Here is a 27298-nt window from a genome sequence, read left to right as displayed (position 1 = left end):
CTTTCACTGCTCAGGTTGTGTTGGAGAAAGTATTGTAGGCAGGGCTGTCATCCTGCCTGTTAGGTTATCTAGCACTGCACTAGGCAGGAGGGCTACAGGAACAAAGCCAGATTTTTCATTAAATCCATCTGCCTGCTGAAACAAGGCCACACATCAGAACAGAGCTCCTGTGCCCTCCCCGCAGCTCTCATGGTAGCCAGCACCCCACATCTGAACATGGATCTGGTCCCTGTACTGGGGGAGAGAGGATTGGTACAATGAGACTGGTGAGGCTGCAACCAGAAGAATTGGGATAGACTGGATAAGAAACTGGAAGAAGCTAAGGAGAAACCTAGGCTTAACCCCATCAGATGTCTCAGAGAAACTGAACAAGGTGACCTGATGGGGTTCCTGAAGTTCTTGTCCACTGAAGATACCTCTGAAGCCCCACTGGCACGTTTTACTGATGTGAAGGACCACCAGTTGCTTATATTACTCCTCTAAGTGATAGAAGTCAGGTGCCAGCACACTCAAACTCACATGTTTTACCAGCATATCACATCAGAAAATTTGTTCTCGGGTTTCATTTAAAGAAACACAAGGAATACATACATAAGAAACATTTTAAATGAGAACTAATATTGTAGGTCATGCTCAGAGTTAACATATTTAGTAAGTCACCTAAACCACTCCAGTCCCTGTCATGCCCCCCCTACCCCCATCCCCTTGTATACATCACACTTTACATCACAGAAGCTTCCCTTCATCCTCCCATCCTATGGGACAGAAGTTTTGTTCAAATGGTTTATTGTATTCAGTGCAGCAGGCCTTACTTACTGCATATCACAGAACTAAAATTTTTTGTAACCTTAGTACCAGCATTGAAAAAAAACCCCACCAAGCTGTCAACAGTAATGTTTCTCAACACTGGTTTTTAGGTTTAATATGACATAGTCATGTATATAGGAATAGTATCTATAAGAAAATCTTACTTTAACTCATTCTTTGGGTTTTTGTTTTGGTTTTGGGTTTTTTTTTTAAAAATATGTACAATTCTTCAGATATCTGCTCTCTGGGAGAGGCTCATACAAAAAGATGATTAAGTACTGTAAGTATTTCTTATAAAAAGTAGCAGCACACTATGTGCCAGGAAAACAGCACTGAAATACTACACCTTACCGTTTCATAAAACTGTGCCTGCTGCTCCAGATACAGACGAATGACACTGTTGTAGTCATAAATCCGGTTACTGTGGAAGTGATTCATCTCAGCTGCAATTAGACCCAGGAGGCAAATTATTTAAGAGAAGCATTCAAAATTATGAACAGTTTCACTCAGTTCAGATTAGTTACTATGCAACAAGCTCAGTGTCCAGCCCTGCCAGCACAGTTACTGTTCTCATGCTTCCACAGCCTGTTTTGCCTGCAGCACTCAAGTTATGATGGAACTGTTCGTGAAATTGGTAGGGTGTCAATTACTCACTGCTAAAATACGGACACTTCCTGGATAAAGCTGGGTTCTTGTTACAATACTCAGGTGTACAAAGATTTGATACAGAATACAAGCAGGATTTTCTCCTACTGAGGTAACTGCTCTTTCCTGAAGTGTTTCCAACAGAATTTGGCTAGGACATTCACATTTCCAAGGGTACAGATACCAAGTTGTAAGCCACAGCTGTAAATATTTAGCTCAAGAAAAGATACAGCCAGTAGTGTTTGACCCATTCTTGACTGAGGCCGTTTCAGTAGAAACCTGAGAAACAGCACTACTGAATCCATAACACCTTTCACCACATTCTGCATCTCTTGTCAACTCACAGCTTATGGCTCAAATAAAAAGTTAAAATATATTTTGAGATACCAATAGAGGGAGAAGAAATATTCTAGATTATAAAAGTCATCCTAGAGGCCTCTTCTATGATTACCACTTATACAGCACAGTCCTTTTGCATCATTGTGACCAGGAAGGAGGGGGTGGGGCATTTTCTTGTTTGTTTTTAAAATCAATTTTGTGTGCTGCTCTGACTTGGTCCTGTAAAATACTGAGGACTCTTGGCTTTATGTCAGCTAAAAAAGATGCAACTCCCTCAGCAATGAGCAGTCCCACTGAAGTCAGTAACAGGATGCACTTAAGGGCTTGATATCCTGCAGCACTGAGCCCCAGTTCCTCACTTCCCCACTTTTTCAAGGGCAGTGTGCTACATCTCGTATTTACAACATCTCTGACCTGAAGAGGAAAAAAGTTCACTCAAAGAACATCCAGGAAATAAAATCTTCTCCATGAGAATGTGAATCTCAACTGGATCACGTCTGACTAAACCACGAGTCAAAAACACTTCTGCACGCAATTAACTGCTTCCTGCACCAGGGCCCATGCTTTTTCTTTGAGACATTATCACTTCAAAATGAAAGAATCAGTCTGGGGTGGTTGTTTTTGTTTTGTTTTTAAATTGCATTTCCAAAACATGTATCTTTTGCAATAGCAATATGAGATTTGAAAGAAAACAATGGGCAAAATAACTACAATTTTAGGAAAATCTAAGCAGGTCACAAAGAAAAAAAAGAAAAAAAAGACAAAGCCTAGCTCTTATTATCATTCCTGGTAGAACAAAGATTCTCTTTCAAAGTTTGTTACTTAAGACATGTCCTTCAGAGGTCTACAACATTGCCATTTAGCCCAAAATTTGGTTTACCTTGTAGTGCATAAGCCATAGTGCTCACACGTTTCACCATGTTCTGCTTGTCTTGTGGTGTTATTTTACTGGTTGCAACTAATTTATCACTTTCCTTCACTCTTTCTATTGCTCCCTGTAGAAACCAAAATGCAGAAAGATTAAAAAAGTAGTCAACTTAAAGGTCTTTATAGTCATCTAAAATGCCACTGGCCACGTTTTGAGCTTGTGCACTATACACATATAGATACACGCACAGCAACTGATTCTGCCTTCCCACTTTTTCACCCAAAGTTTGTTATTTCACTCTATTGCTTTCCAGAGTCCTAACAGCTTGCAAAAAGCTACTTCAAACACAGGCATGAACACAGTCACTAGGAAATTGAATTTGGTAAAGGCAGTAATACACAACAATATATACAGAAAGGACAAAAGGACCAAGTTTCAAAATAACAGCTGACCAACACAACAGACATCCAAAAGCCTCAAACTATCAAGGTTCTGCAGAACCTTATTTGCACACTATACAAGATGAGACAACATCAACTATTTTCCAAGAGACTACAGCTCATTGCAATTTATAACATTCAATTCAGGAAAATCCTTGTGTCACATAAACAACAAGCATAAAAAGAAATGCCTCCCCTTTCACAACATATCTCTGCCAAACAACATTCAAGATAATCTATTTACACATCTCTTGGCAGTAGGCTTATGTTTCAAGTTTTTAAAAACATCTCTTCTCCTTTTATGGTATTTTTCCCCAAAGATTCTGTGGGATGAGAGACCATAAGCTGTCCTGAAGAAAGAATATACAAATCTGATATGCTTTTATTTTTGTTGCTCTCAGAAGTATGTTCTTGTTTTATACATTTAACACTTCAAGTGGTAAAAAAGCCCTTGTGTACTTGTTTAATACTTCAAAATTTTTTAGTTTCCTGAAATATGTTACAGCAGGCACATGAACATAAGGAAAACTCTAGGACCAAAAAAAAGCAGAATATCCAAACCTAGACACAATGGCTAAATTTATTGTTTTGTTATTTGATGGCTTTCATATTACAAATAACAAGTTGGTTGTTTTTTGTTGCTGGAGGTCATGCCTCCCCCCCAAAAAAAAAAAACGTTAGCCCTGTTAGCTCAGTTGGTTAGAGCATGGTGCTAATAATGCCAAGTTCACAGGTTCAATCCCTGCTTACTGCAGAGGGGTTGGGCTCGATTGATCTCTCAAGGTCCCTTCCAACCCAAAGCATTCTATGATTCTATGATTCTCTATTTTTTAATATTAAAGAAACTTCTAGGCAGTGCATGATTATTTATCACATATCAGTAAGCCAGCCATGTAAGTGTGCACAGTTTTTCCTACAATACTGGTATGGTTTAGTATCAGCTGCCACGTAAGACATATACTACAAATTTACACTACCGCTATTCACCACATTGGGACATGAAGTTAACATGAAGAAAATCATGAAGCTTCTAGTGTTTTACTATAGCAGAAAGTCATGATATTCTTAAATCTCGAAACACATTCTGGCTTCCCTCACCTCTAAGTCATTTTTCTTTTAAAAATCAACATGCCAATTTCACAGAAACTTTCAGTGTTTCTGGAAGCAGGGGCCAGGCTGCTGCACAAATGCAGTGTACCGTATCACCGCTTTTGTTGCTGTAGATCTTCCTACTGCCCAACCCTTAAAAGGAAAGGCCCCTTACATACCTTATGAGCTCCTATGATGTCAGGGAAGCAACCAAGAAATCCCTTATATTCATGATTTGTTTCCATCAAAAAGTGAAGATCTTTCTTCGGCTAATAAACGAAGTGTAAGCATTAGTAAGAGTATCTGTGGCATATTAACATCACAGAAGAGAAACTATGATGCCAAAAAAGGGTGGGGAGAAAAAGGGAAGGAAAGAATAGAAAAAAGCCAACCCAAAATCTTAATTGTTTGTTGCAAGTTTTTCATATTTAAAAAGGTCCTTATTAAAATATAAGCTCTTTGGAGTAAGGCACTGGGCACCAGTGAGCAGATGCCTCTGTTCTTTGTTTTACTCAACACTAGCTTATGAAGTGAGGGGTTTTTCCTCAAATTTTCACTGAAGAGAAGTTACCAGTCCTAGCAATAGCACTATTAAGCAACAATCTCATTACATATACAGATATGTACATGTGCATCTCCTTAGTTGCTGACTTGGAAAGCTGTTTTAAGAACCTCCAGACTCAACCTTGAGATCAAGAGGATCAGCATTTTGGAGACTTTAAGCTTAATACACTAAGCATTAATTATGGGCTTGAATGCTGACACCAATCAGGATTTAAGCTAGATTTTTACTGAAGCAGGTAATTGTGTATCAAGACAATGAAATGCAGCAAGATCTGGATCCTGTAGACATTTGGGTAATGCAGGGGGAAGATAGATACAAACCCTATCCTTGATTAAATCTCATTCTTCTGTATCAGTAATGAAAACAGCTCACTGACATCAAAAAACAAACACACTTAAAGAGGAAGTAATCATTTTAGTATTTTAGAAACCAGAGTGTGATCTTTCTGATCCAAGAGAAATACCCTCCCATTACATTCCCCTTAAGTTGACACATAGTAGAAAAGAAGATGAAAGTGCATTTAAAAGTATTAATAGTAATTTCATTTAACTGGTCTGCAGCACCAGCAATTATGTTTTAACAGAAAGGAAAAAAAGAAAAGTCAGCAGTGATCCAAATAGGTGATATGTATGCCAATGCATTCGTAATACTCCCACCTGATCTGCTACAAGACTGGCGATTTCTTCATAGGTTTTTCCTGCTTCTGTTATTGCTCCATTGAGATCAGATTCTCCTAAAAGTAAACATCAGTGTTCAAATTACAAGAAGGCAATTACAGTAACAAACTTGCCTTGATTCAAGGCAAAGTTCTAAAATAGCTTATTTTACAGTAATAAATGCCTAGTCATCATTTTATAACCAGCAGTAATAAAGAAGTTAGAAAAATATTAGTAGTTTTTATACTACTAATATATACCATTAAAGAAAGAAAACTCTGAAGATCTTATAGAAAGAATGCTAAAGGGACCACATAAACACTGTTCTACCATAGTACCAGCACTATTCACTTCCACATTTCATAATCATATGTAGTTTAAAAACACAGGTATTCACCTACACAGGGCAACAGGAAGCCTACCAGAATGAGAGGGAAGGGAGAATGAGGATGGTGACACTAGAATATAAGACTAACAAAGCTGGAGACACCTGCTTTCCAGTTTTTAATACATGATTTTCATACCTGATAAGCAGTAAATTCTGCACTATGCCCTATGGAGCAGTGATGCTAGCCCTAAGCTCTCCAACAGTCCTGGACTGCAACTGTTAGAAGGTCAGAGAAGCAGAAGGAGGCCCAACTGACTTTTTTCCTTGCCAACAAGATTTCTGACCCTTTAGGGAACTCTTGGATATATTTTCAAGCTCTGTACAAATCGCTGCTTTTGAGAGTGAGTTTCTAAGTTTCATCATCATATGAAACAGAATAAAGGGCCCCACAAACTACACTTAAAAATACAGACATCACCACAAATCCTAAGCTAGATAACACCACAAGCGCTCATAACACTGTATTACTAGCAGGACGTGGCTATGTGGGTCAAAGATGGAAACAAGCCTTACATTCTTGGGTTTTTCATGCCACTTCACCTTCCCAAAACACCACAGGTTTTTTCCATCCTTGTTAGCTTGTCCAGAGCATGTAGTCAACAGTAAGAAAAGCAAATTGAAGTAGAGAAAGGGGAAGATATAATTTGTGGATATCTAATATTAGTTTAAGAAAAAATGATTTTTCTCATCCTCTCAGACATGTCTTGATATTAGGTAGCAGTTAGTCTTCTACAAACATTTTGGTTTTATTCTATAGATGTTAATCAGTGACTTAATTGAAAATTACCAAACACCGATTTCATTACTACAACATAAGGACTAATCTGTTAGAGATTTATTAGATAGGATTCCTTCATTTTAGCATGTCCTAAAGGAAACAAGGTAATGGCTGAATGTTGCTTCAATTCTATCAATCAGTTCTGACTTTCCATTAGACTGGTTTCATAAAGCCAAAAGCTTTGAGGGAAAGTTACTGATCCTAACAACTAGTAAGTCCAGCAACACAAACACTGCTAAAGAATAGTTATTTTTCTTCTACTTGAGCCTGTCTGGATAAAATAAAAATAAAACCAACGTGAAATCCCATTGTGAGATCTAAGAGGTACATAATTCAGAAGATATCTTCACATTGTTGTAAAACAAAAAACATTTCAGGGAGATTAATTTCATTATTTCAGGTAGACTTAAATAATGTCATTATTTCAGAATTCCCCATGTCTGCTCAGAAGTAATCTTGAGTAACCTTGAAGTAACTGCTGCTTAGGCAACTGACTCCTAGATTTTGGGACAAAACATGGTGTGGCTTTAGAGTCAGAAGCCAGGTTGGTCTAGATATTGCTGTTCATTTCATAATATGCTATAAAAGATGATGACCTTTCCTATCTGAGCAAAAAGAAAGAGAAAGTATGTATATTTGAGTAGAAAGAGAAAATCCTCCCCTTCTGTGCAGACCTCACGCAAAGGACCTTCATAGATTGGAGCTTCAAAGAATCTAGACAAACCCTCCCAACACCAATCCTCTTTCATTTGGAGACAGCAGGGCACAAAGCCAGAAGGCACAGGGTGCATTAAGAGCTTCTACTACTAGCAGAGGCATTCACACTCCTCCAAAAGTAGGGCTAAGGGATAGCATATTTAAAAGTTGTCCCAGACAGTGGATCCTGACAGTAGGCAGGCACACAAGTGGCAGAAGAATATCTGCAGCTCCTCACACTGCATCCTTTTCTTCTACAATCTTTTTCAGGTAGTGCCAGGGCAGCCTTAAAGAGTCAGATTTCATCTCTCACCTGCCGCACCCTCCAAGTTTAATACACATTTATCAGCAATGTCATGCCATGCTCAGTCAGTCACTCCCTGCACTAGGCCACCTTGTCAGAGATACCGCACGCAACCCACATGCTCACCCACTAAAGTAACTTGAATTCCAGCAGCAGTTCGCTCCCAATCACTGTTGTTAGCACGTGTTTTGGTTAGAGTTTTGTTACTTGGGCAGGGCCAAGTTTCTAGCATTCTCAGCTTCTGAACAGATGCGAAGCTGGGAACGGGCTGCTTAACTCAAGCTGTGAAAGCTGACCTGGGTCCCAGTGCAAGGATATACCAGGATGTCAGGGGTTCTTTAATCAATGGAAAAGCAGAAAGCCCCACATGCTGCCAACATTTACAACAAAACTAAGGCAGGGTGCATTACATATATCCCCATGAGAAACAGAGAGGGCTTAAAAGCATTGACTAAAGGTAGCTGTAAAAAGACCAGTAATATTCTACAGATATTTAACCCAACCACAGGGAGAAACTGATATTTTCATTGATTTATAGGCCTGCATGCTGTCAGAGTTTTACATCTTCCTTCATCTCCCTATGAGGAGTCTTTTGGAGATGTTTAGCAGAGCATCTCTTAGCAGTTCAACTGCCTGGTAAATGCCAGTGATTATCACCTTTAAGGGAATACACCAGGCACATTGAGGGAACTAATATTCTGTAAGGCTTGATTAGGGCAGCAGAATTATTTTTTGTCAAGAAATGTTTTCATTTCGTTTTCTTTTCTTTCAAAGTACATTTTAACAGAATCCAGGAGTATGAAAAAGATAGAGTTTGATGTACTAGGGAACTACTTGCAGCAAGATTGTTCTTGACAAGTACACCTCAGACTGCTAATGTTCAGCACACAAGCAGCTCGGAAGGCATGATGTGCTTGTTGCTAGCTGGCAGGATAGTGAAACTTGCATGTAACTGCCTAACAAAATTCTTGAGGGGGTGATGCAGGATTAGGAGATCTTACTATGGTTGAATGGCATACCACAGCCATTCACATTTTCTTAATATAGGAGAAAGACTCACCCAGATTTGGCACCGCAAAAGAGGAGCCATGCTATTTAAGACTGCGTTAACCTAAGAGCATCGTATGATGCAATAGGATAGGGAACATAGTGCTAGGCTACAAGACACTTCCAGGCATATTCTGGAACTGTTCAATACACATTTTTGGACCAGGATCATACTTTCAAAGCACGTGTTCTTAAAACTAATCAGACAATACATAGGCCCATGGCCAAGTTAAATGAGACCCTCTCGATGCGTCCTTAATAGTTTTAAAGGCACCCTTGCCTCTACAAATAGTGGCAACAGATTCCCAATATGCACTGTAGCTGGCAACTAATTGATAAGGGTCATTCTGCAGCATAAAAAAAAAAGAGCTTGAGTGCATCAGATTAACAAGTGCATCTTGCCTGGTGCAATCTTAAACATTTTAGGCTGGAAATCACAAGATAAGGCAGTAGACATTCACCACATATAATAAGGCTTTGCAAAGTGAGCAGGCAGCGCTGATGAAAGAGGTAAGGACAGTAGATACATCCCATCCCAACTGTGCAAAGGAACCAACTAACAGTGTATTCAGCATGTCAGAAGTCAGCTACCAGTATCTGGAATGTTTGTGTCATCAAATCAGTTGTTGCAATCTTCAGCTGAAGAGCTTCAGCTTGCAAAGGAAACTGAACTGAGTGCCTTTTAAGTATGGCTGAAGGAGCCATTCCTCTTTACCGATAGTCCAGAAAAATCATTCCCCATACTCGGCTTAGCTAGTACTTCTTCATTTGAAGGAATAGGTCCAGTGCTGCCTGTTAAATATTGAGATCAGGAAACCTGCATCCTAGCAGTTTAAATCTAGGTGCTTATGTCTCTTGCATAGAGTCTGCTCGATCCACAGACCGGTACCTGAGGCAACCATCAAATGAAATTGTATACAAACAGCAGGCGAGGGCAGCACTGATGAAGACATTTAAAGCAACACAGGCACTGCACTTATCCTCTCTCCCTAGGAAATCAAATTTAAAAGCAAAGAATCCCATACATTATCAATTCTGAAAAAATACATGGTGTACCAGTTATTAAAAAAGCAAAATATATGGAAACAGGATAAAGGCATAAGTGGGAAGGGCGAGATACTAGGGTGCAACCAGGTACAACTGGGCAAACAGCAAAGAGAAACATCCTTGCCTTGTTCCCAGACATCATGGGATCTATTTTTTTCATACCATTTGAAGATGCTGGAAATCAAATTGAAGCTTTCCTTCGTAAGGCTGATCTGCAATTTTGCATCCTAGCTTTAAGCCATACTGTTTTCCCTTTACCCTGGCAAAAGAACGTGTGTTATAGTTCAAGCGATTTTCAGTCCTTTCTCAAGAATTCTTGCTACAGATTTTATCTGGCTAGGATTTACAGTTTTCTAACCCATGTTAAGAGTACATAACTATGCAAATCCCCTACTTGGTTCTCACATCCAGAAGTAATGTTTTAGGCAACATGCTATGCTCCAATTTTAACTCAGCAGTCATCCTGTTGAAGTACAGGACAAAGATGAGAACAAACTACAGGGACTATGCCTATTTCCAATGTTTCCAGCAGCAGTGAACCTGAGTTTCAGAAGTGATTGCATTTTAATACATGGTTTATGGGGCAAAAAGCTTTAAGAGTACTAAGCATGGGATAGATGAGTAGTCAGAGTAAGTACTGGTGAACTAAGAGCCTTAAGATGGAAAGATTTCAGAAAGCCTCTATGCTATAATGTTTAAGGTTTTAGAACAGAGCAATTTTGTTATTAAGTTTAGGGGGAAAAAAAAAAAAAGAAAAAACCCCACACATTTGACTGAGAATCCCAGAGAAAATGGACTCAATTGGCTCCCTCTGGGATATGAGGAAATATTTTCCAGTTATCTGGAAAAATCAGCAGAACTTAACATATCAAAGCAGGATTTTAAGTTTGGTCTAAAGACTACATTTTAGGAGGACTTTGAGCAATTGATGCCCTCCTTTTCCCTCCCACAACTTTCATACCTAACATGACAGGCTCTATTTTAGGGCTCTTGAAGGAGAAGGAAAGGTGAAGGACAAGAAAAAGCTACAGTAGCCAACCCTCCAGTCCACATAATGGTACACAAAAATCTTGTAATAAGTTCTCCAATCCCCATGTGGGGTCATCGTTTCATGAAGTCAGTCACACTGTAGTTCTCTGACAGATATTTTCAAGGCCGCATTTTTTCTACTTTCCTTTTGTGATATCACAAAAAAATGCTACAGCATGTTTTGTCAGTCAGGTCAATGACCAGATCATATATTAATGAGATCAAGCTAAACTCCACCACCACCACCAACCCACCACATGATTATACAGTGAGAGAAAACAAGATTGCAGACTAGAATATAAAAACCCCATAATACACACAGGGAAACAACTTTTTAATGTTTTTTCCAGAATCATGTTTGACATCTAAAATTCAAAGCGCATTAAGCATTAAGATCTTTGCAAAAAATATAGCATGATGCAATTAAAGTATCTTTTGTTAAGTAAAGTGCAAATGAATCTATAAAAGTACCTTGGTATCCACTAGTGCTGAAGACCAGTGCCAGGCTCTGCAACGCTTTTCCTATCTTCTGGTACTCCTTGGGTAGTGCTAAAAGGGGGAAAAGGATGGGGAAAGAGGGAAACAGAAGCAAAAACCCACAAGGGTAAGTGAGACTAAAACTGCAGCATTTCCAAAACTTGATAGAAGCAGATGTCAAAAACAACTAGGTTTTACATTTCCTGTACTCAAGTATTTACAATTACATTCTTACCCCCTCCCCTGCTACAGACGTTCCAAAACTGGATAAAGCAATTGCAATCTGGATTCTTGAAAGCCACAAACAGTTGGGGAAACAGCATGTGACTGCTATAAAAAAAAAAGAAAAAAAATCTCACTGTACTCCTAGCTCTGTCCTCCTATGTATACAGTGAGATTTTTTTTTTTTCCTCCTTGTGAGCAGACTTTATCCTCCTGGGGGGGGGGGCAGGGAGGGAAGTGCTGCAGTGATATGGAGAACAGATCTCATTAATATTTTAAGAGAGGGGATTATTATACAGACCTATAACACCTAAATTCTCCTCAAATCATGGATTTTATATTTAAAGGCACTAGAAACCAAGATTATCTAGGGATAAACATTGATGCAAGTATCTGAATAATACATTTTTTTTAATAATCTATTTATTGAAAACATATGCATAAATTGCTTCCTCACAATGAAGTCAAACTGATTTATGAGTGTACTCGTTATTAACACTTTGAATACCACCACCCCAGAGGCCTGAAAAGTGAAAACAATTTTTTATAAGCTACCTATGCTAGCAGAAAAAAACCCCAAGTAGATGTGCTTTTTGTTGCCAAACATTTGTATGCAGAGGGTACACTATCCAAGTAAATAGCAGTTTTTAGTTGCTCTAGCATCCCACACAATCTGATTTTCACAGAGGAACCCCTTTGTGTGGTAAAAAAAAACCAACACAAAAAACCCCCCAAAACCCAAAAAACAAACCCCCCAAACCATGTAATTTTATTGATTATCTTTGATCGAGTTCTTTCCCAGAAGTTAGATTATTTGTGACAACTGGTATTTCTTATACAACAGGTACCATTCAGAGTACTAGAATTCTGTTATCAGCCATTAACTTGTTACTGAATCTCCAGTGGAAACTTCAGCAAAGAACATTTGGTTTCTTTTCATTTGCAGTTAAGAAATTTCCACTGTCAGTCAGTTTAAATATCATAGAATGGAATGCACGTAACTATTGCTCAGGAAGTGCCAAAAATAATTCTGACTAGGAGCTGGGACTAGAGCTGACAGGGGACTTAAAACCTAAGAGACTACTGAAATTCTTCAGTTTTGCATGTCCCGATTTACCAGTCTCCTTTTTCTATTCAGTATGAATGTCTGGAAAGTTAAAAGTTACAATTTTCAACACTATCACATCTGACTTACTGCTTTTATCCTAACTAATTAATACCTGTAAGTATTAGAAGAGTCATTCCACACTTAAAACACTAGTGTCATAAGTTTAGGGATGTTTTAGCAGTGAACAAAGCACAATTCACAGCCAGCCCTTAACTATGGTGGTTTTGATCACTGCTTCTGTAACTGCAAAGCAATGCTATTTTTCTAGTCTCATCTGAGGGACCTTAGCCCTTCCCTTGCCCTCTGCTTCCCCCTTGGTATCATTTCCTAGTGAAGTGAGATCTGTACAGTGTTAGAGCCGTGTCCTGTGTTGGACTATTTTTGGCCAGCAGGAGGGTCAGTGATGTGTAGAAGGAAACCCTCTTATTCAAAGTGGAGAATTGTAAATAATTTAAAGTTCACATCCTACAGATACTAAGGTCTAATGTAATCACTACCAGAAGAGACTGGGCTTTTATACTTCCCATTCCCTCTGGTCAGCCCCAGATATTCAGCGTTAGATTAGAAAGCAGCAAAGAGATAACTCGGGAGATATACTTATTCCCAAGTCTGGAGACAGTGGTTTTTTGTGGGACTTAAAGGGGGGGTGGGGGGAGGAAGGAAGGAAAAAAATTAAGGAGATTTGAGGAGATTTATGTGATAGTCTTTGGTCACCAGACACTACAGCCTGCCCTGAAGTGTTTCTGATTATGATCCTCAGCTGTAGTACCTGCTTCTTTTCAATAGCTGCCTTGTGGTGGCCACAAACACTGAACACTGCTGTGGACTAGGAAATTAGAGCCCAGGCAGAGTCATAGGGACTTGGTGTGAAGTTCTGCAACCCTAAATATCTGTGGGAAGGAAGAGACAAGATAGGAGAAAAAGAATTGGGCTAAAGATTATGTTAGAATCAAGTTGTTTTTTTCTTTTCTTTTTCTTTTTTTTAAACTCATTTCATCTTTAAATCACTCCTCCTGGCATGCAAGAGTCCTAAATAAGGGATTAATAAAATGCAATCATTTATGATTTCAAATAGACAGGTCTACTTTGCCCATGTCACTAAAATGTAGATAAATGACAAATATATGAGAACAGGTCCAACAAGGGCTTTAGCTGGATCACTAGAATTATTTAACTTTTAATATTTTTAAACCTATGGGCAGGGACCAGGTATTCCTGTTATGGGAGAAAGAAAAAAAACAAAACAAAACCCAAAACAAAACCCCAAACTAAAAAACTTGCACAATTTATACTCTCAGACAATGAAAGCAGCCAGAATGCCATACAATCCTCATGATAATTTAGGGTTTCCTTTAGCTTTAAGATGTGCCTTGGATTATAAACAACAAGAACGCCAAAAAAAAACCACAGAGAAAAGCAACACAGAAATGACTGCTGAGTTCAGAAGGAACACTTACGCCCTGTACACCTCTTCCAGTGCTCTTGTCCCACTGTCAGCAGCTCTTTAACTCCATCATCCATTGCTTTGGTGAACCTACCCACTGCATCACATTTCTGTTCTCTGTGGCATTTGGAAAAAACAAACCCAAGAAGCAGGTTAACAGATACATTATGCTAACTTTAAATGCATGCTGAAATGTTATCCTAAGCTACTTGGGAAGTCTAGCATACTTTGGAACTGTTCACAATTGAAGGATTAAAGATCAAAATATACTTCCACAGCAATATAAAACATAACTCCATAGGATCTGCCAGCACTCTATCTCATCAACTAGTTTTGCATAAATCTTTTTAGTATCAGTATTCAGCCACTGAAGCCAAAGAGACATCACATGGAGTTCCACCAAGTTTTAGAGGAGTTGATATGAAAAAAAAATCTCATATTCAAACAATTTTTCAGCTCTGCCTTGATAAGTACCTCTTCAAATCCATGACTATATGTGCATGCTTACTATTCTAGTTTAAGCTCAATATCTGTTGTATATCCAGATGCATAATATCCATGGAAAAAGAAACCACCTTACATTTCTACCATGTCCAAGTCAGGAGCTTCTGGTTCCATTGTAGAGAAGATCAAGACTCCTACAGTTTCATCTTTTTCTGCCTTCCGCTTTCCAGTTTTCCACTCCTTGAGGAAAGAGGGTGAAGAAAAAAAAAAGTTTGACCACCACTGTTCATGCATTTTTAAGGGCATGTACTTAAGCAGTGAATGTAATGTTTAGGAGAACAGTTAACCAATAGACCATGCATAAATTAAAACCTTTTAAATGAAAGTTTCAGTGAGGCCAAGGTTTCTTAAGAGTTTCCCTCCGTCTTCCTTGTGCAGTTTGTTTTCTAGAATATGGGGTAAACAGAACCTTCTTGTATATTACTGAAATACAGTGTAAGAGCAATTATATTCAGCTGTCTCTGCACATGTGATAGTGCTGATATCAGAAGCTACTCACAAAGATCATGAGACTATTATGCAATTGCCATACTAAGTTTTTAGTGGGAACAGACAAAAAGGTTAAAAATTCCACATGTATTGCAACATCTATTCTGTTTATATCAGTCCATAAGTTAGCTACTAAGAACTGCTGACTAGCACAATTATACAACTCTCCACTGGCCATCCAAATAGCTCTTCACTAGGACTGCTACTTACTATGTTATTAAGCCTCTACTTACAGGATCACAGAATAATTCTGGTTGGAACTGACCTCAGGAGGTTTGTAGTCCAACCTCTTACTCAAAAATGGTCAGCTGCGACCTTAGTTACTCAGGGCTTTATCCAGTCTAGTCTTAAAAACCTCCAAGGATCATTTACTTTTTCAGCAAAATCTGTGTGTATTTAGAAATATGACTATTTTGAGGAGAAACCAGAAGAGTTTTCCTATTTATTTCCTCATTGGTAGATACCCAAATTAGTAACAGAGCTGGAGTTCAGTCATGAAGAAACCATTATTTACTGAAGGTGAAGATATTAAAACCTCTTAAAAAAGCATAAGAAAATGCTGGGGCGGGGGTGGGGGGCAGCATGGGAATAAAAAAGGGCTAGTTATATGAGGTAGGACTGCAGCATAATGCTGTTACAACCCATTCCAGTGAAAACTGTTGGGGGGGGTGGGGGTGGTGTCTGTTTTTTTAAATGTAATACAGGATCACACACATCCTAGATCTGCTACAAAGTAGCTTCTGTTAGCAAAGCAGTACCAATCAGAGGACCACAGTAATTAGCAAGTCCAACAGAGACAGATCAGGGCAACAGCCAGAAGAGTTGTTATATATGTTCCTCTCCTGCTGGAGGACACAAACTGTCCTTAAAAGACTGGCAACAAAGCTACTTTAAAGAGCACACGTCTGTTGGAACGCATATAGCATTTCACACAAGCAACTTTATGCCTCCTTTTGATCAATCAAGCTAAGTTAGTTGGTAAACCCAGCAGTTTTCAGCTCATCACTACTGCCCACAGGGGGGCAGACAAATGAGAAGGCTACAAAGCTGAACTCTTAGTTCGAAAAGGGATGTGGGGGGAGCAATTCCTCAATCTCAGTCTGTGTGAACTTTATTTCGTACCTTCTCGTCTCGGAAATTGAGAAATTGCTGGAAAACTTCACTTTCTGAGACTACAGGATGGCGACACATCCTCGTCATCCAAGCTTGCAGTCTCTCCATACGCATTTTGATAAATTCTTCTTCAAAGCGTCCTGTTATACATTGAACAGTAATTGTTACATTTCTACTATAGTACCCTCAACCTTTTTTTTTTTTTAAATTAAAACAGAATCTGTAATTCATCTGGTGAGTTATTAACCATTTAATGACTCAGAACTTACAAGAAGGAAACATTATGCTGACAAATCAGAAGAACCTTAAATTACATTATACTGATTATTGACCAAGCGTACTCCTCCTTTTAGAGTCAGGAAGTATTAAAAAAAACATAATACCCACCCACAATTCAAATAAATTTTGGGGGGGAGTAATAAACTTTCACATGGAAAAATTAGGCATTCAGATGACCCAAGAGAGAAGCTAGGTACAGGCTTGGAACGCAGACAATTTTTCTGATACAGTCTAGTAAATCTTTGGTCAATGTAAGGCTCAAAAACATTGGAGAAAAGGTACTACTTACTTTCCAACTTGTCATGTCCTAGCTAACAAAACATTTGAAATTGGACTGCTCAGATCTGAATAGGAGATTTAAAAAAGCAGTACCCCCCATAAATGTATTTCTATATAGGTAAATGAATGTGTTGGGAAAAAGCCTCAGAAAAATCTCAATAAATCATATGTATAAACCAGTTAGAATACATACATGTAAAGCTAACTCATTTTCTTGTTAGTTAAGAGATTTTAACACAAACTATTTAATAAGTAACCATATTCTTTTTTAACTAGAAGTGCATCATCACTGTTTACAAGAACCTTTTAGTTTTAGCACAAACTGCATCTTCTTGAGAGAATCTTTTCCAGTTAAAAAGTACACATCAGACTTCTAAAGCATACAGTGAATAGGATGTATTTGAAAGGAGAGATTCCTCCAGCACCCAACTCTTCTAATTTCCATAGCAGCACACATGACAAACCTCAAACACATGTACTCTTTCAACATAATTCTACCGTATTGTTACTATGGCAGCAGCTCCACAAGGTTGAGGGCTTTTTTGTGGGTTTTGTTTGTTTGGTTGTTTTTTTAAATGTCAAATATGGAAACTAGCAAGACTAGCAGGTAAAGAACACAACTAATGAGAAATGAAGTTTGGGTATGGGTACATTTCCTGCAAATTAGCTGGGGGCGGGAATTCAACTACTATGGAAGAGACATTACATAACCTGCAGTAATACCTTGTTCCACCCTTAATCTATACCGAAATCTCCACAGCATTCCTGCCAGCATAAGGAATGCAAGGCAACAGGAACAGTAACATTTGGAAGTTATGTGCTGGTCATTAGGCATATCATCACCAGCAAAATCATGATCCTGAGCAAAGGCAGTCTATTTGTAAGGAGACTTGCTTTGCCAAGACTAGTGGACAGAAATACTTTTCTAGACAGTCTTCAGAAAGAAGAGTCCTAAACACATTGAAAAACAAACACCATTTTTTCAGAGTTTTCCATAATGTTTCAAAAAAAGAGAGAAAAAGAGGCATGCTTTTTTTTTTTCTCTCCTTGCACGAGACAAGTTACCCTCTCCCACAGACTCTGGAAGACTGAAATCCACAGGCAAGTTTTAACTGTGATGCCAACCTCTTGAGTCTTTTAAAATACAGTTACAATAAAATGTAGAGATCCCACCAGGTCTTTTGGTTTCCTTTTAGTCCACATGCACATGTTTAAGCAAAACTACTGGTGAATTGTAAACATGGGACTAAGGGGAGGGGAGGAAGTTGCTTCCTCACTTTTGTTTCCTCGGCATTTTTCCCAGCATCTGCATCAATGCTTAGCTTTCTTCAAACAGCAGAGCTGCTGCATTTTCAGTGATGCCCACAGACACATGGCTGGCGACATGCCGGCTTTTGTATGTTTGGTTTTGGCTGGTTATCTTAAAGGCTGTATAAAAATCTTACCCAAAAACATACAAGTGGAAATAGGCAAAAGTAACACATTTTCCTCCTATAGAGGTGTCCATTCTTTTCTTCACATGCCTTCTAGCACACCTTTGTACAAAGGAAGCCAGAGACTACTGAAAATGCACAGGCATTGCCATATGCAATTGCAATGACTGAACTCATGAGTATTTAAAGGGTCCAACCCCACTTTTCTTCGAGTCCGAACAAGAGAATTCCATAAGCTTCAGAGAGTTTGGTCAAGCTGAACTGACATCAACCAGAGCAGAATGTTGTACAAATGAAAGATGCTTTCTAAATCAAGTGTGAAATCAAGCAACAGGAGAAACAGCTGCAACATTTTACTCATGAGCAAAAAAACCCAGATTGTCAGGGGATGCTCCCTTCCCCCGCCCCCAAGAGCTCTGCTTCAAAGCTCCTACAACATAACACATTTACAATCAAATGCAAAAGAAACACCACCCCCCCCCCACCAAGAAACCTCAAAAACCATTTCTCCAGACAATCAAATATGGAACATGAGTAGTTATCTCTTCTCTCCAATAATAAATACTCTCTTCTGTAGTAACTAGGGCAGTTTTTTCATTTGTTTGCAATTTTTTTTTTTTTTTAAATCACTGGACTAGATAAGTAAACCTGAGTTCTGAAATGATGCTTTAGTGCTGATATTTTATTATCAATAGGCCATCACAACTCATCCAAGTTTTGAATGGCAAAAGGCTGGGGTTTTTTTTGATACCTTCTTTAAAAATAATGGGAAAACCAAACAATAACAAATAACCAAACCTTGTAAAAAAGTGATCTCCTTATTTTCCATTCCATGAATTCACAACTGGGAATAATTACCTGTTACTTGCTTGTCTGGAAGAGATGGGATTGGAATGGCTAATCCAAATTTAACCAGGAGACGCTCATACAACCAGTCAAAGTGCTTGTATCTGTGGTTGACAGACCGATTAGTGTTCTGTAAGAGAAACACAACTCTGAATTTTGACAGGAATCTACAGATAGTGACACGTAACAGGTGTGACCAGAACAGTAAATACGTGGAATGTAAATAAAATCTATGATTTAGAGCCTTAAATCTGTAATTACAGAAGAACTTGAAATGCTAGAGCAAAGTAACTCTTTGGGGGAAAAAAGTGAGACAACTACCACTTATTCTTACAACCCTGTTTACCAAGTCATACAAACTGTATTATTTATATGTACAAATGACCCATATTTGCGAGAGAGAAGATCACATTTCAGATACACTTACAGTGCAGGTCAGCTGATATTCAATGTAGCTCTTGAGACCATACATTTTAGAACCTTTTTTGGGATCTGCCACCACACAGTCAAATGTAGAGGTAGGATAAACCCACATTGGGCCATAATCACCAATCTGTAAGAAATTACAAATGTTATCTTTAAATACATCCTGTTGTACCAGCTGCAAACAAGGAGACAAATATTTTCTCTCTCCAATTGAAAGTTTCCATTGATTTCAGTGAGAGCTTGATAGTCACGACAGAGGGGTTTCTTGCAACCAGAGATGACTGACCACAGTTGTGTTTATCTTATTCTGTATTTTACAATTTTTCCCAAAGAGCAAAGGAGTGGTGAATTCTAGGGATTGCTACTTCAGCCACATTTCACTAGAACAGCATATATCTAAAAAGAGTTTGGGTTTTAGATCAGAAGATGACCTGACCATCATGACTGAATATTGTAAACCTTTATGAATGTAGCTCCTGTGTATTAGGAGAATATCTAAATAACTAATAGACAGTGGAATGCATTTGCTCTGCCTCCCAATCCCAAAAAGGCTTATTTTCATGATCACAGGTAATGTAGATCCAGAATGAGAAAAAAAAAGTACTGAAAAAAATCATAAAAAATAATAAATCAGCACACTTAGAAGAAAGGAGGAGTTAACGCTTGACCCTGAAAGATCCCTCAATGATGTATGACTCTGAAATGTAGTCTACCACAACTTCAAAATACTTAAATGGTACACAGTTTTATTATGATAGTTCTAATTATATATTCAGTATCGGTTTCTTCTGACCCAAATACATATAGCAATCCTGAGGCTAAAAGTTAAGCTGGGGAAAAAGGGAAGGGTGGGGAGGATTTAAAACAAACAAAAACACCTCCCAAAACCCCCACAACCCCAAAAACAAACCACCACAAACAAAAAACCCAGAAACCAACCCCACCCACTCCCCAAAAAAACCCACCCCCAAAACAAACCACACCACCCCCACACAAAAACTACACACACGTCCCCAACTTACAATTATGGGAATTTTCTCTTTGGGTTTTGCTAGCTGCTTTGCCAACAGATACTGTTCCATCCCAGGTTTTGCAAATCCAGGAAATCTAACAAAGTGATAAGTTTATTCCATATTTTCCTTCCTTTGACATATGCAGAATTACCTACCACTATAGGAAAAAACCTTTAGTATTTCTCAAGTATACCAAAGAATTGATGTGGATTACTTAACCAACAATTTGCCCTGAAAAAACAGAATTTTTAGCTACTGACCTCCAGCTTTTATTTGTGTAATATAGGCCCCTTCTTCCAAGGCAAAGTAGCTATTTGTGGTTGGCAGCCCATCAGAGCAAACGTAACAGGAGGATGCAAAGTAGCAGCTGCCACTCCACTGCAGTCCACCCTCTCTGGAAATGCACACACACACACACTCATGCACACCGTCCTGCCGTTCAGATGATGAGATTTCAATCATCTGAAAGAACAATGAACTGCAGATTTAGCAAGTGCTTCTAAACATGAGTTATGTTAAATAATATATCCACCAATTAGAAAGAAAACCACACAAAAATCACTGTAATGTCCTTAAAGTCTGTGCAAAAAAATATTACAAAAAGCAAATGGTGGTTCTCTTTCTAATTAGGAAGATACTTAGCCCTTCAAGTACTGCCAACCTACTGCCTGCTTGCAGAAACATGAGGAGTAAAGTAGGACTTACTTCACAGACAAAAAACTCTTAAATAAGGTATGTTTATGCTGGTTATACCAAATGGGTTTGCAACAAGTAGATGCCACAATGATGCAAAAGTATTGTTGCAAAACCGGCCAAAACCTCCACTGATGAACAAAATCAACTGTCTCTACATGACTAGCTGTTAATCTCAGTTACCTACCCAAGAAGCCCATTATTCTACAATCCTTTTCCACTCTGCTTTCATCCACTTAAAGATTACTATACAGTAGCTTCTCAGAGTAAGGGTAGTTTTAGAATAAACAAACATTAAGTTGCAACATGAGATGAGATAATGCTAGTATAACCCTGACAAAGCTTCATGCTATTGTAAGATTCTTATCTAAAAATCAAGCTTTCTGTGGCTCAAGAATCAACCTGGGTGATACACAGACACAGGAGAGCAGAACTCTTCCCTACTCCCAGCAACTGAAATTGCTCACGAGCTCTGGGGCAGCATGTCTGATTGGTCTCGCTGTATGGACAAGCCACCCATCACCTTTCAATTTCACTAAAACACACACAGTGTTAAAGACAGTTACATTTTAAGTATGGTCCAGAAGTTCAGGCCTTACAAAAGTGTCATTTGCCTGTATAACACCTCCAAAACTTATACAGTTTTGTCATGTCATGTACTTTCAGGCTTTCATAGATTTGTGTTCTCTGATCACACAGGGAGAATGCTGAGCTACAAATCCATCTCCACTTTTACCCCAAAACTGTAATATTTACATTGCATATTTCAAGAAGGTTGAATGGCCACATATTTACACATCTTGCCAAATTCCAATTCTCTTCAATATATACACATTTGCCCCGCATTTTCCATTACTTGTTAAGTGGTAACTTCATAGCAGCTGCACGAGAATTTCCACGCTGGACCCCCCCAGCGTCTGATGCCTCAGTCTCCTTGTAACCAAGATAAGACGGTGAAGTTGATTTTGGGTCATCCCAGTCATCATCCCAATCATCGTCATCAGCAGCTGCTGAAGTACAGGAAGGGGCAGGGGGGTAGGGAAAGGAAAAAGTTAAATATTTTCTCTTCAAAAGCAGAGGCAGCAACCTTAGCAGTCATACAAAAATAATCAACAGGGTAAATAGATTAAGTGCTAGTTCAGCCTTCTGTTTTACAATTCCTTCTCAATTACCACCATCCCCATCAAACACAACCTGGAAAACACTACACTAGAAATCCATTGAGGGAGATGGGAGGGGGGAAAAAAAAAAAGAGAAAAAAGAAAGACAAGATGGTGGTGTGTTAAGATTAATTCAATAGTGTTCCACATTCATAGATTCCATGTTAGCATTCTCCAGTTATGAGTTCTCCTCTTAATTTAGGCCTTTATTACAAAAAGGTAGAGAAGCCTTCTGAAAGGCCAGCCACTTCCTAAAATTACGGATTTAAGAGATTACTTCTTCACAGGCCTGAGGGCACAAATTCAAGGGTGTCTAAGTTCCAGTTATGCAAGCTGAACAACATGCCTGAGAACAGATGATGTATGCACAAGACTTTGGCTTGCCAGATGTCCATACCAGTTTGAGGTGTCTGTTACCATGGATAGGATTTTTTTTAAATTTTATTTTAAAACCCTATTATTTTAGTGTCCAGTTTACCCACGTGGCAATGTGCTACTAGGAAGCTGGCTTTATTTTGTTTTTTTAAATAAGCCATGTTCTATAGTTTATGACAGATTAAGCAATTCTTACCTCTACTGTCCACTTACTCTAATGTATTCAAAAATAAGAACATTATTAGCACACCTGGTCCTTGATATGCCTGTGGATGACCAAATGCTGCTGCTGTCTCCCAGTTATTTGAAGCACTGTTTCTCTGGCCAGCTACACTTTCAGGTTTTGTCGCCCAGCTGTCAACAGCATTTCCATTATCCCAGTTCCCAGACTTCCCAACATTCCAGCTGGACCAAGGATCACTGGCATTGTTTGCCTACATTGTATAAAGACAAAAGTAAAGAAGCAATTGCTGAAGAAATGAACAACGATCACGTACTTTCTTCCTGAAGTCTTTGATCTCCTGCTGATAGGCTATGAGTTTGCATTCAGCACTTTACTCATTTGATTTAGAAGCAGCTGGCAAATCTTACATTCCCAGCTACGCAGCTCTTAAAATGCAGTAAGCACCTAGAAGAACCGGTCAGCTTTCCAGCAACGTGATGCCAATACATACTAATAAGAGTGTTACATCTCCTATGGTAAATTAAACTATTTGTTCCAACAATGTTAGGAAGCTCTCCTACCCATGGTAATTATTTTACACCAATACCATAAGTACAGTGCATGTGAACTATTAATTACATAAAGCCATGGACTAATTAGCACATTTAAAACAGAAACTTAAAAGTCAAGGATTAGGTTTTTCCAAATGCTTATTTTATTAAACTCAGATTAGTGGCTTTATTAAAAGCAAATCATAAATTGTCCACCCACACCGTCACTATTGGTGTGACAGTTAGGGAGTTAGGGCCAGCAACCTGCCCAGCTTCCCTGTCAGAGCTTAACTCATTCACAGTGGAGATGAGGGAAGGAAACAAACGTCTGCCAGGGAAGAGTCTGGCATCTCCCTGTAGACCTACACTCTCAGCATAAGCTTCTTGTGAAGGTAATCACACATACCCTTCTGCTGATGCTGTTGTGGAGGTGGAAACCTCAGTGAAAGAGTGTAGAGCAGACGTGTCTAACTACTGCATCAATTTGTCAAGTTCATCTGTCAGTAAGTTGGATTAATAGCTTTGCGTCCTGCTCAGCTCCTTGATTTTAAGACTACACTTTGAAAAAGCATTGACTAGTTAACTGCAGTCTACTCCAGACACTTAGTGCAGAGACTAACTGGCAGAAAGAAAAAGAAAAAACCCAACAAAAAACACCACACAAATCAAAACCCACACACCCAAAGTGTAGGAGGAAGGAGGAGGAGAAGAGGAAGGAAAGCAAACAAAGCCGACAAAGCTTGTCTTGTTCAGCAGAGGGAGAAACTGAGTTTTGTAAAAGGAAGTCTCAAAACCTACAGAAGCCAGTGCATTATTTTTATCATGAAGCAGCATATCAAAGGGAAGCCTAATACAAATTAATTGCTATTAGACTATAACATTTACATAAAACTCAGAGCATTTGCCAGTACAGGAAATTTAATAAAACTCCCACTAAAAGCCAAATTATTCTCTGCAAACCTGTTGGAATACATTTGTTTCTTACATATACACCAAAAAAGTGCACTCCACACTCTGTTTTTCTTCACTAAAAATTCTCTCCTCTCATTTCAGCTTTGAGAAACTACTTAGGAATGAGAGCTCTCGCTTTAGTTTTTCCTAAAACAAAGTCATCTGACAGATTTTACAGACACTATCAAACCTTTAAGACTTTAAAATGCTTTGGACCTATACTATTGATATGATACAGCACCTGTTTTTTAGGTATAGAATCCCCAGGATCTGGAAATTAAGACCAAGCCCCCAGGCTAGGGGGAAATCACCATTCAGAAGACTCACTAGAGTCAGTGGGTCTCTAGGAACTGATGGAGCGAGACAGATTATGTGGACAGCTCCTATGTTGACAGTTTGGGGAATTTTGATGATGAAACTGAAGCAAGAACACTACTCCCTAAGGGATTGATATCATTGAGGTCTACCTAATTCTTGGATAGCCGATATACAGTGCTACTCTCAGCAATTACAAAGAAGTTGCTGGTAGCTTATAAGGTACCAGCATGCTCTTCCTATGATGTTCACTTGACACTAATTTATGTAAAGACAAAAAGCCATACATGCCATCAGTCAGAATTTATCATCTTTGCTAAAGGAAAACACATACACTGGGGCCCAACCACATGGGAAAGTGTGTCTGCTCCTAACAGAGCACCTAGAAAAGAATAGTTTGCATAATATTCATTTGCATATACTTCTGCAATATATGCTGTGCTGATCACCAGCAAATGAAAGCCCATCAGAAGTGGGATGATCGCCAAAAGGCTGAGTGAAGTTTTCCTCTTCTCTGTAGTTCATGTGTGGGTGAGTGGGTGGAAAAGAAACCTTAAAATCTGCTGCAAAACAAGGGGGAAGCAATATTATTAACACTGGGTACACTACTAAAGAATGACTGTCAAGACCAATCATCAAACTTGCAGACAGTTGCTGATATACACTAAATGCTGTACAGCAAGAGGAAGTGGATTACTTTAACTGGCCTCTCAGATGTTTTATCTCTGTGTACTGATATGGAAGCACTATTCAAATCAGAAAATTTTACTTCTGAAGTGTCCAAGAAAGCTCTAGGGTAAGCTCTTGCCCCTAGGTGTATCTCCCACAAGCTATAAAAGGGGTGGGATATGCTATTCCCACTCAGCTTCTTTCAGCCAAAGGGTCCACATTTCTTTCCGAGGCAATGGGGAAGAGGGTAAGAGATCGGTTAGGAATGTACATACACACAACACCTCTCAAAGAGCATTTACAGGTCTCCTTTCATCTCTCTTCAAATGTTTTCCTACATACACAGACACTGTGGACACTTTTAAGTAGTAGCCAAAAATCAGTAAATGTGGAAAAGGGTTCAGGAATCAGACCTGCCATCCTCAAGGTCCCATAGCACCATGGAGGGCCAAATAAGGCACAGCATTTATTAAAAGGGTAATCTCAGCTCCAGTCAGCAGTTCTGTGGATCTCAGCAGCTGACAAATTCTATACGAGAAGCCATTTGTGTGGCTTAGCTCTGGCTGAATAAACCCTCATTAAGCCAGCAAGTATTTTGTAAGTGATTAAATTATATATTCTCACACCTTTAGTTTTCCATAACTGAAATTGATAATCCTCTGATCTCTCTTTAGTCAGCACAAAAAAAGATGAAGAGTCCTTGCAAGAGGCTGTTACTTAATCAATATAACTTGATACAGCACACCTAACATCCAAGCATGCAAGCAAACGCACAGAAAGAAATGCCACACCACGCATAATTAAGAAACTAATCAACCTTCAAATGAAACACTGCATCTCTTTGCTCCTCAAGGTAACATCAAACAAGTACACTGAGATTAAATTCAAGGATAAACTCCTCAAAGGCAGCTGATTTTCCCTTTTGTAGACTATTACAGACTTGTTCGCTCCTACTGCTCTAGGAGAAAATACAAAAAGGCTATTCGGAGAACAGACAACAGAGGGAACTCATTACTAAGTATTTTAAGAGTCTTCCACTAAGGGCAGATTCAAACTCACTATAGAAATAGACCATTACTGGTGGGGGGCTGGGGGAAAGGGGGAGAAATCTAGTATGTTTTTAAAGACCTAATTATAGTTGAATGAGAAAAAATTCCACCACAACAGGAAAATCCTCAGCTTGGGGGTAGAATGTCAGTATCTTCACCAAATGAATCATGAATTAAATAGGAAGAAGTGACATCTTTGCTATTTTCCGGAGAATACAAAGTTAGACAGTAAAGCTAAGACAACTCACTGAGGCATCTCTCTGCCCTGGCTAAAAATCTTTTTTTGACCTCTTGGCCAACTAAGTTGTTCCTGGCAGACTCCTTCCTCATATTTATGGATGTTGCTGATGGACAAACAGATCCATTCTACTCCTGAGGGACAAAAGCCAAACCAAACATGATATTCAGATGCTAAAACTAAGCTAGGTACATAAAAAGATCTAGCTTGTCAAAAATGACAACCTCCAACTGTAAGAAATACACCTTGAAATCTACTCAGAGACAGCAGCCATGCTGAAGCAGCGAGTAGAGAAAGTAAGTGTGATCAGATCAAGGGAAGTCCAGGACAGCCAAAGCTGCAATAAGAAGTGTTACACTTGAAGAGGGGTTGAAAAGAAACAGACAGCACAGAGGAATGGCAGAAAATACAAGAAAAGTCATGGTGGCTCAGCTGAATAGCTCACAGGAATGAACATACCTCTCCAGTTTTATAGCTGCCTTAGTTACCTGCATGGAGACAAAGCCTTAGGCATACTCAGACATCACACTAAACTCAAGTTCTTTGGATAACAGCCTCTGAATAGATGCATAAAAAAAGTAAGGTAACATAGAGAGTCACCCTAAAAATCAAGCTTTTTTTCTTCAGGAAGAAATGTGAAGGGCTCAAAGCCTACCCTACAGCAATCACAGAATTGCATTCACTGTGCTGTATTTACTATAGAGCAACTGTGCACATTAGCAGATACTGAAGTAGCTGCCATGCCCATGATATTTTATGCCCAAGCTTTCTTCCTGGTAAATCATTACCTTAGTATTGTGGTC

At 38.9% G+C, this 27298-nt stretch overlaps 1 protein-coding gene across 1 annotated transcript in view; it reads right to left on the bottom strand.

Annotated features, from left to right (window-relative positions):
* SNX9 (sorting nexin 9) overlaps window positions 1-27298 on the bottom strand; it is a 59491-nt gene that overhangs the window by 753 nt on the left and 31440 nt on the right. The window contains exons 5-18 of the mRNA XM_075707341.1: window positions 26149-26161; window positions 22810-22979; window positions 21881-22034; window positions 20341-20425; window positions 19320-19445; window positions 18905-19022; window positions 16065-16195; window positions 14530-14633; window positions 13963-14066; window positions 11170-11247; window positions 5410-5486; window positions 4368-4457; window positions 2672-2786; window positions 1159-1250 (exon numbers count right to left, since the gene is read on the bottom strand). Of these exons, the coding sequence (XP_075563456.1) occupies window positions 1159-1250; window positions 2672-2786; window positions 4368-4457; window positions 5410-5486; window positions 11170-11247; window positions 13963-14066; window positions 14530-14633; window positions 16065-16195; window positions 18905-19022; window positions 19320-19445; window positions 20341-20425; window positions 21881-22034; window positions 22810-22979; window positions 26149-26161 (1457 nt within the window). The remainder of the gene's footprint in view (window positions 1-1158; window positions 1251-2671; window positions 2787-4367; window positions 4458-5409; window positions 5487-11169; window positions 11248-13962; window positions 14067-14529; window positions 14634-16064; window positions 16196-18904; window positions 19023-19319; window positions 19446-20340; window positions 20426-21880; window positions 22035-22809; window positions 22980-26148; window positions 26162-27298) is intronic.

The sequence above is a fragment of the Pelecanus crispus genome, chromosome 3, assembly GCF_030463565.1.
Source record: "Pelecanus crispus isolate bPelCri1 chromosome 3, bPelCri1.pri, whole genome shotgun sequence".
Lineage (NCBI taxonomy): Eukaryota > Metazoa > Chordata > Aves > Pelecaniformes > Pelecanidae > Pelecanus > Pelecanus crispus.
The sequence above is the reverse complement of the archived record's forward strand: the minus strand, read 5'-3'. Positions and strand labels throughout refer to the sequence as shown.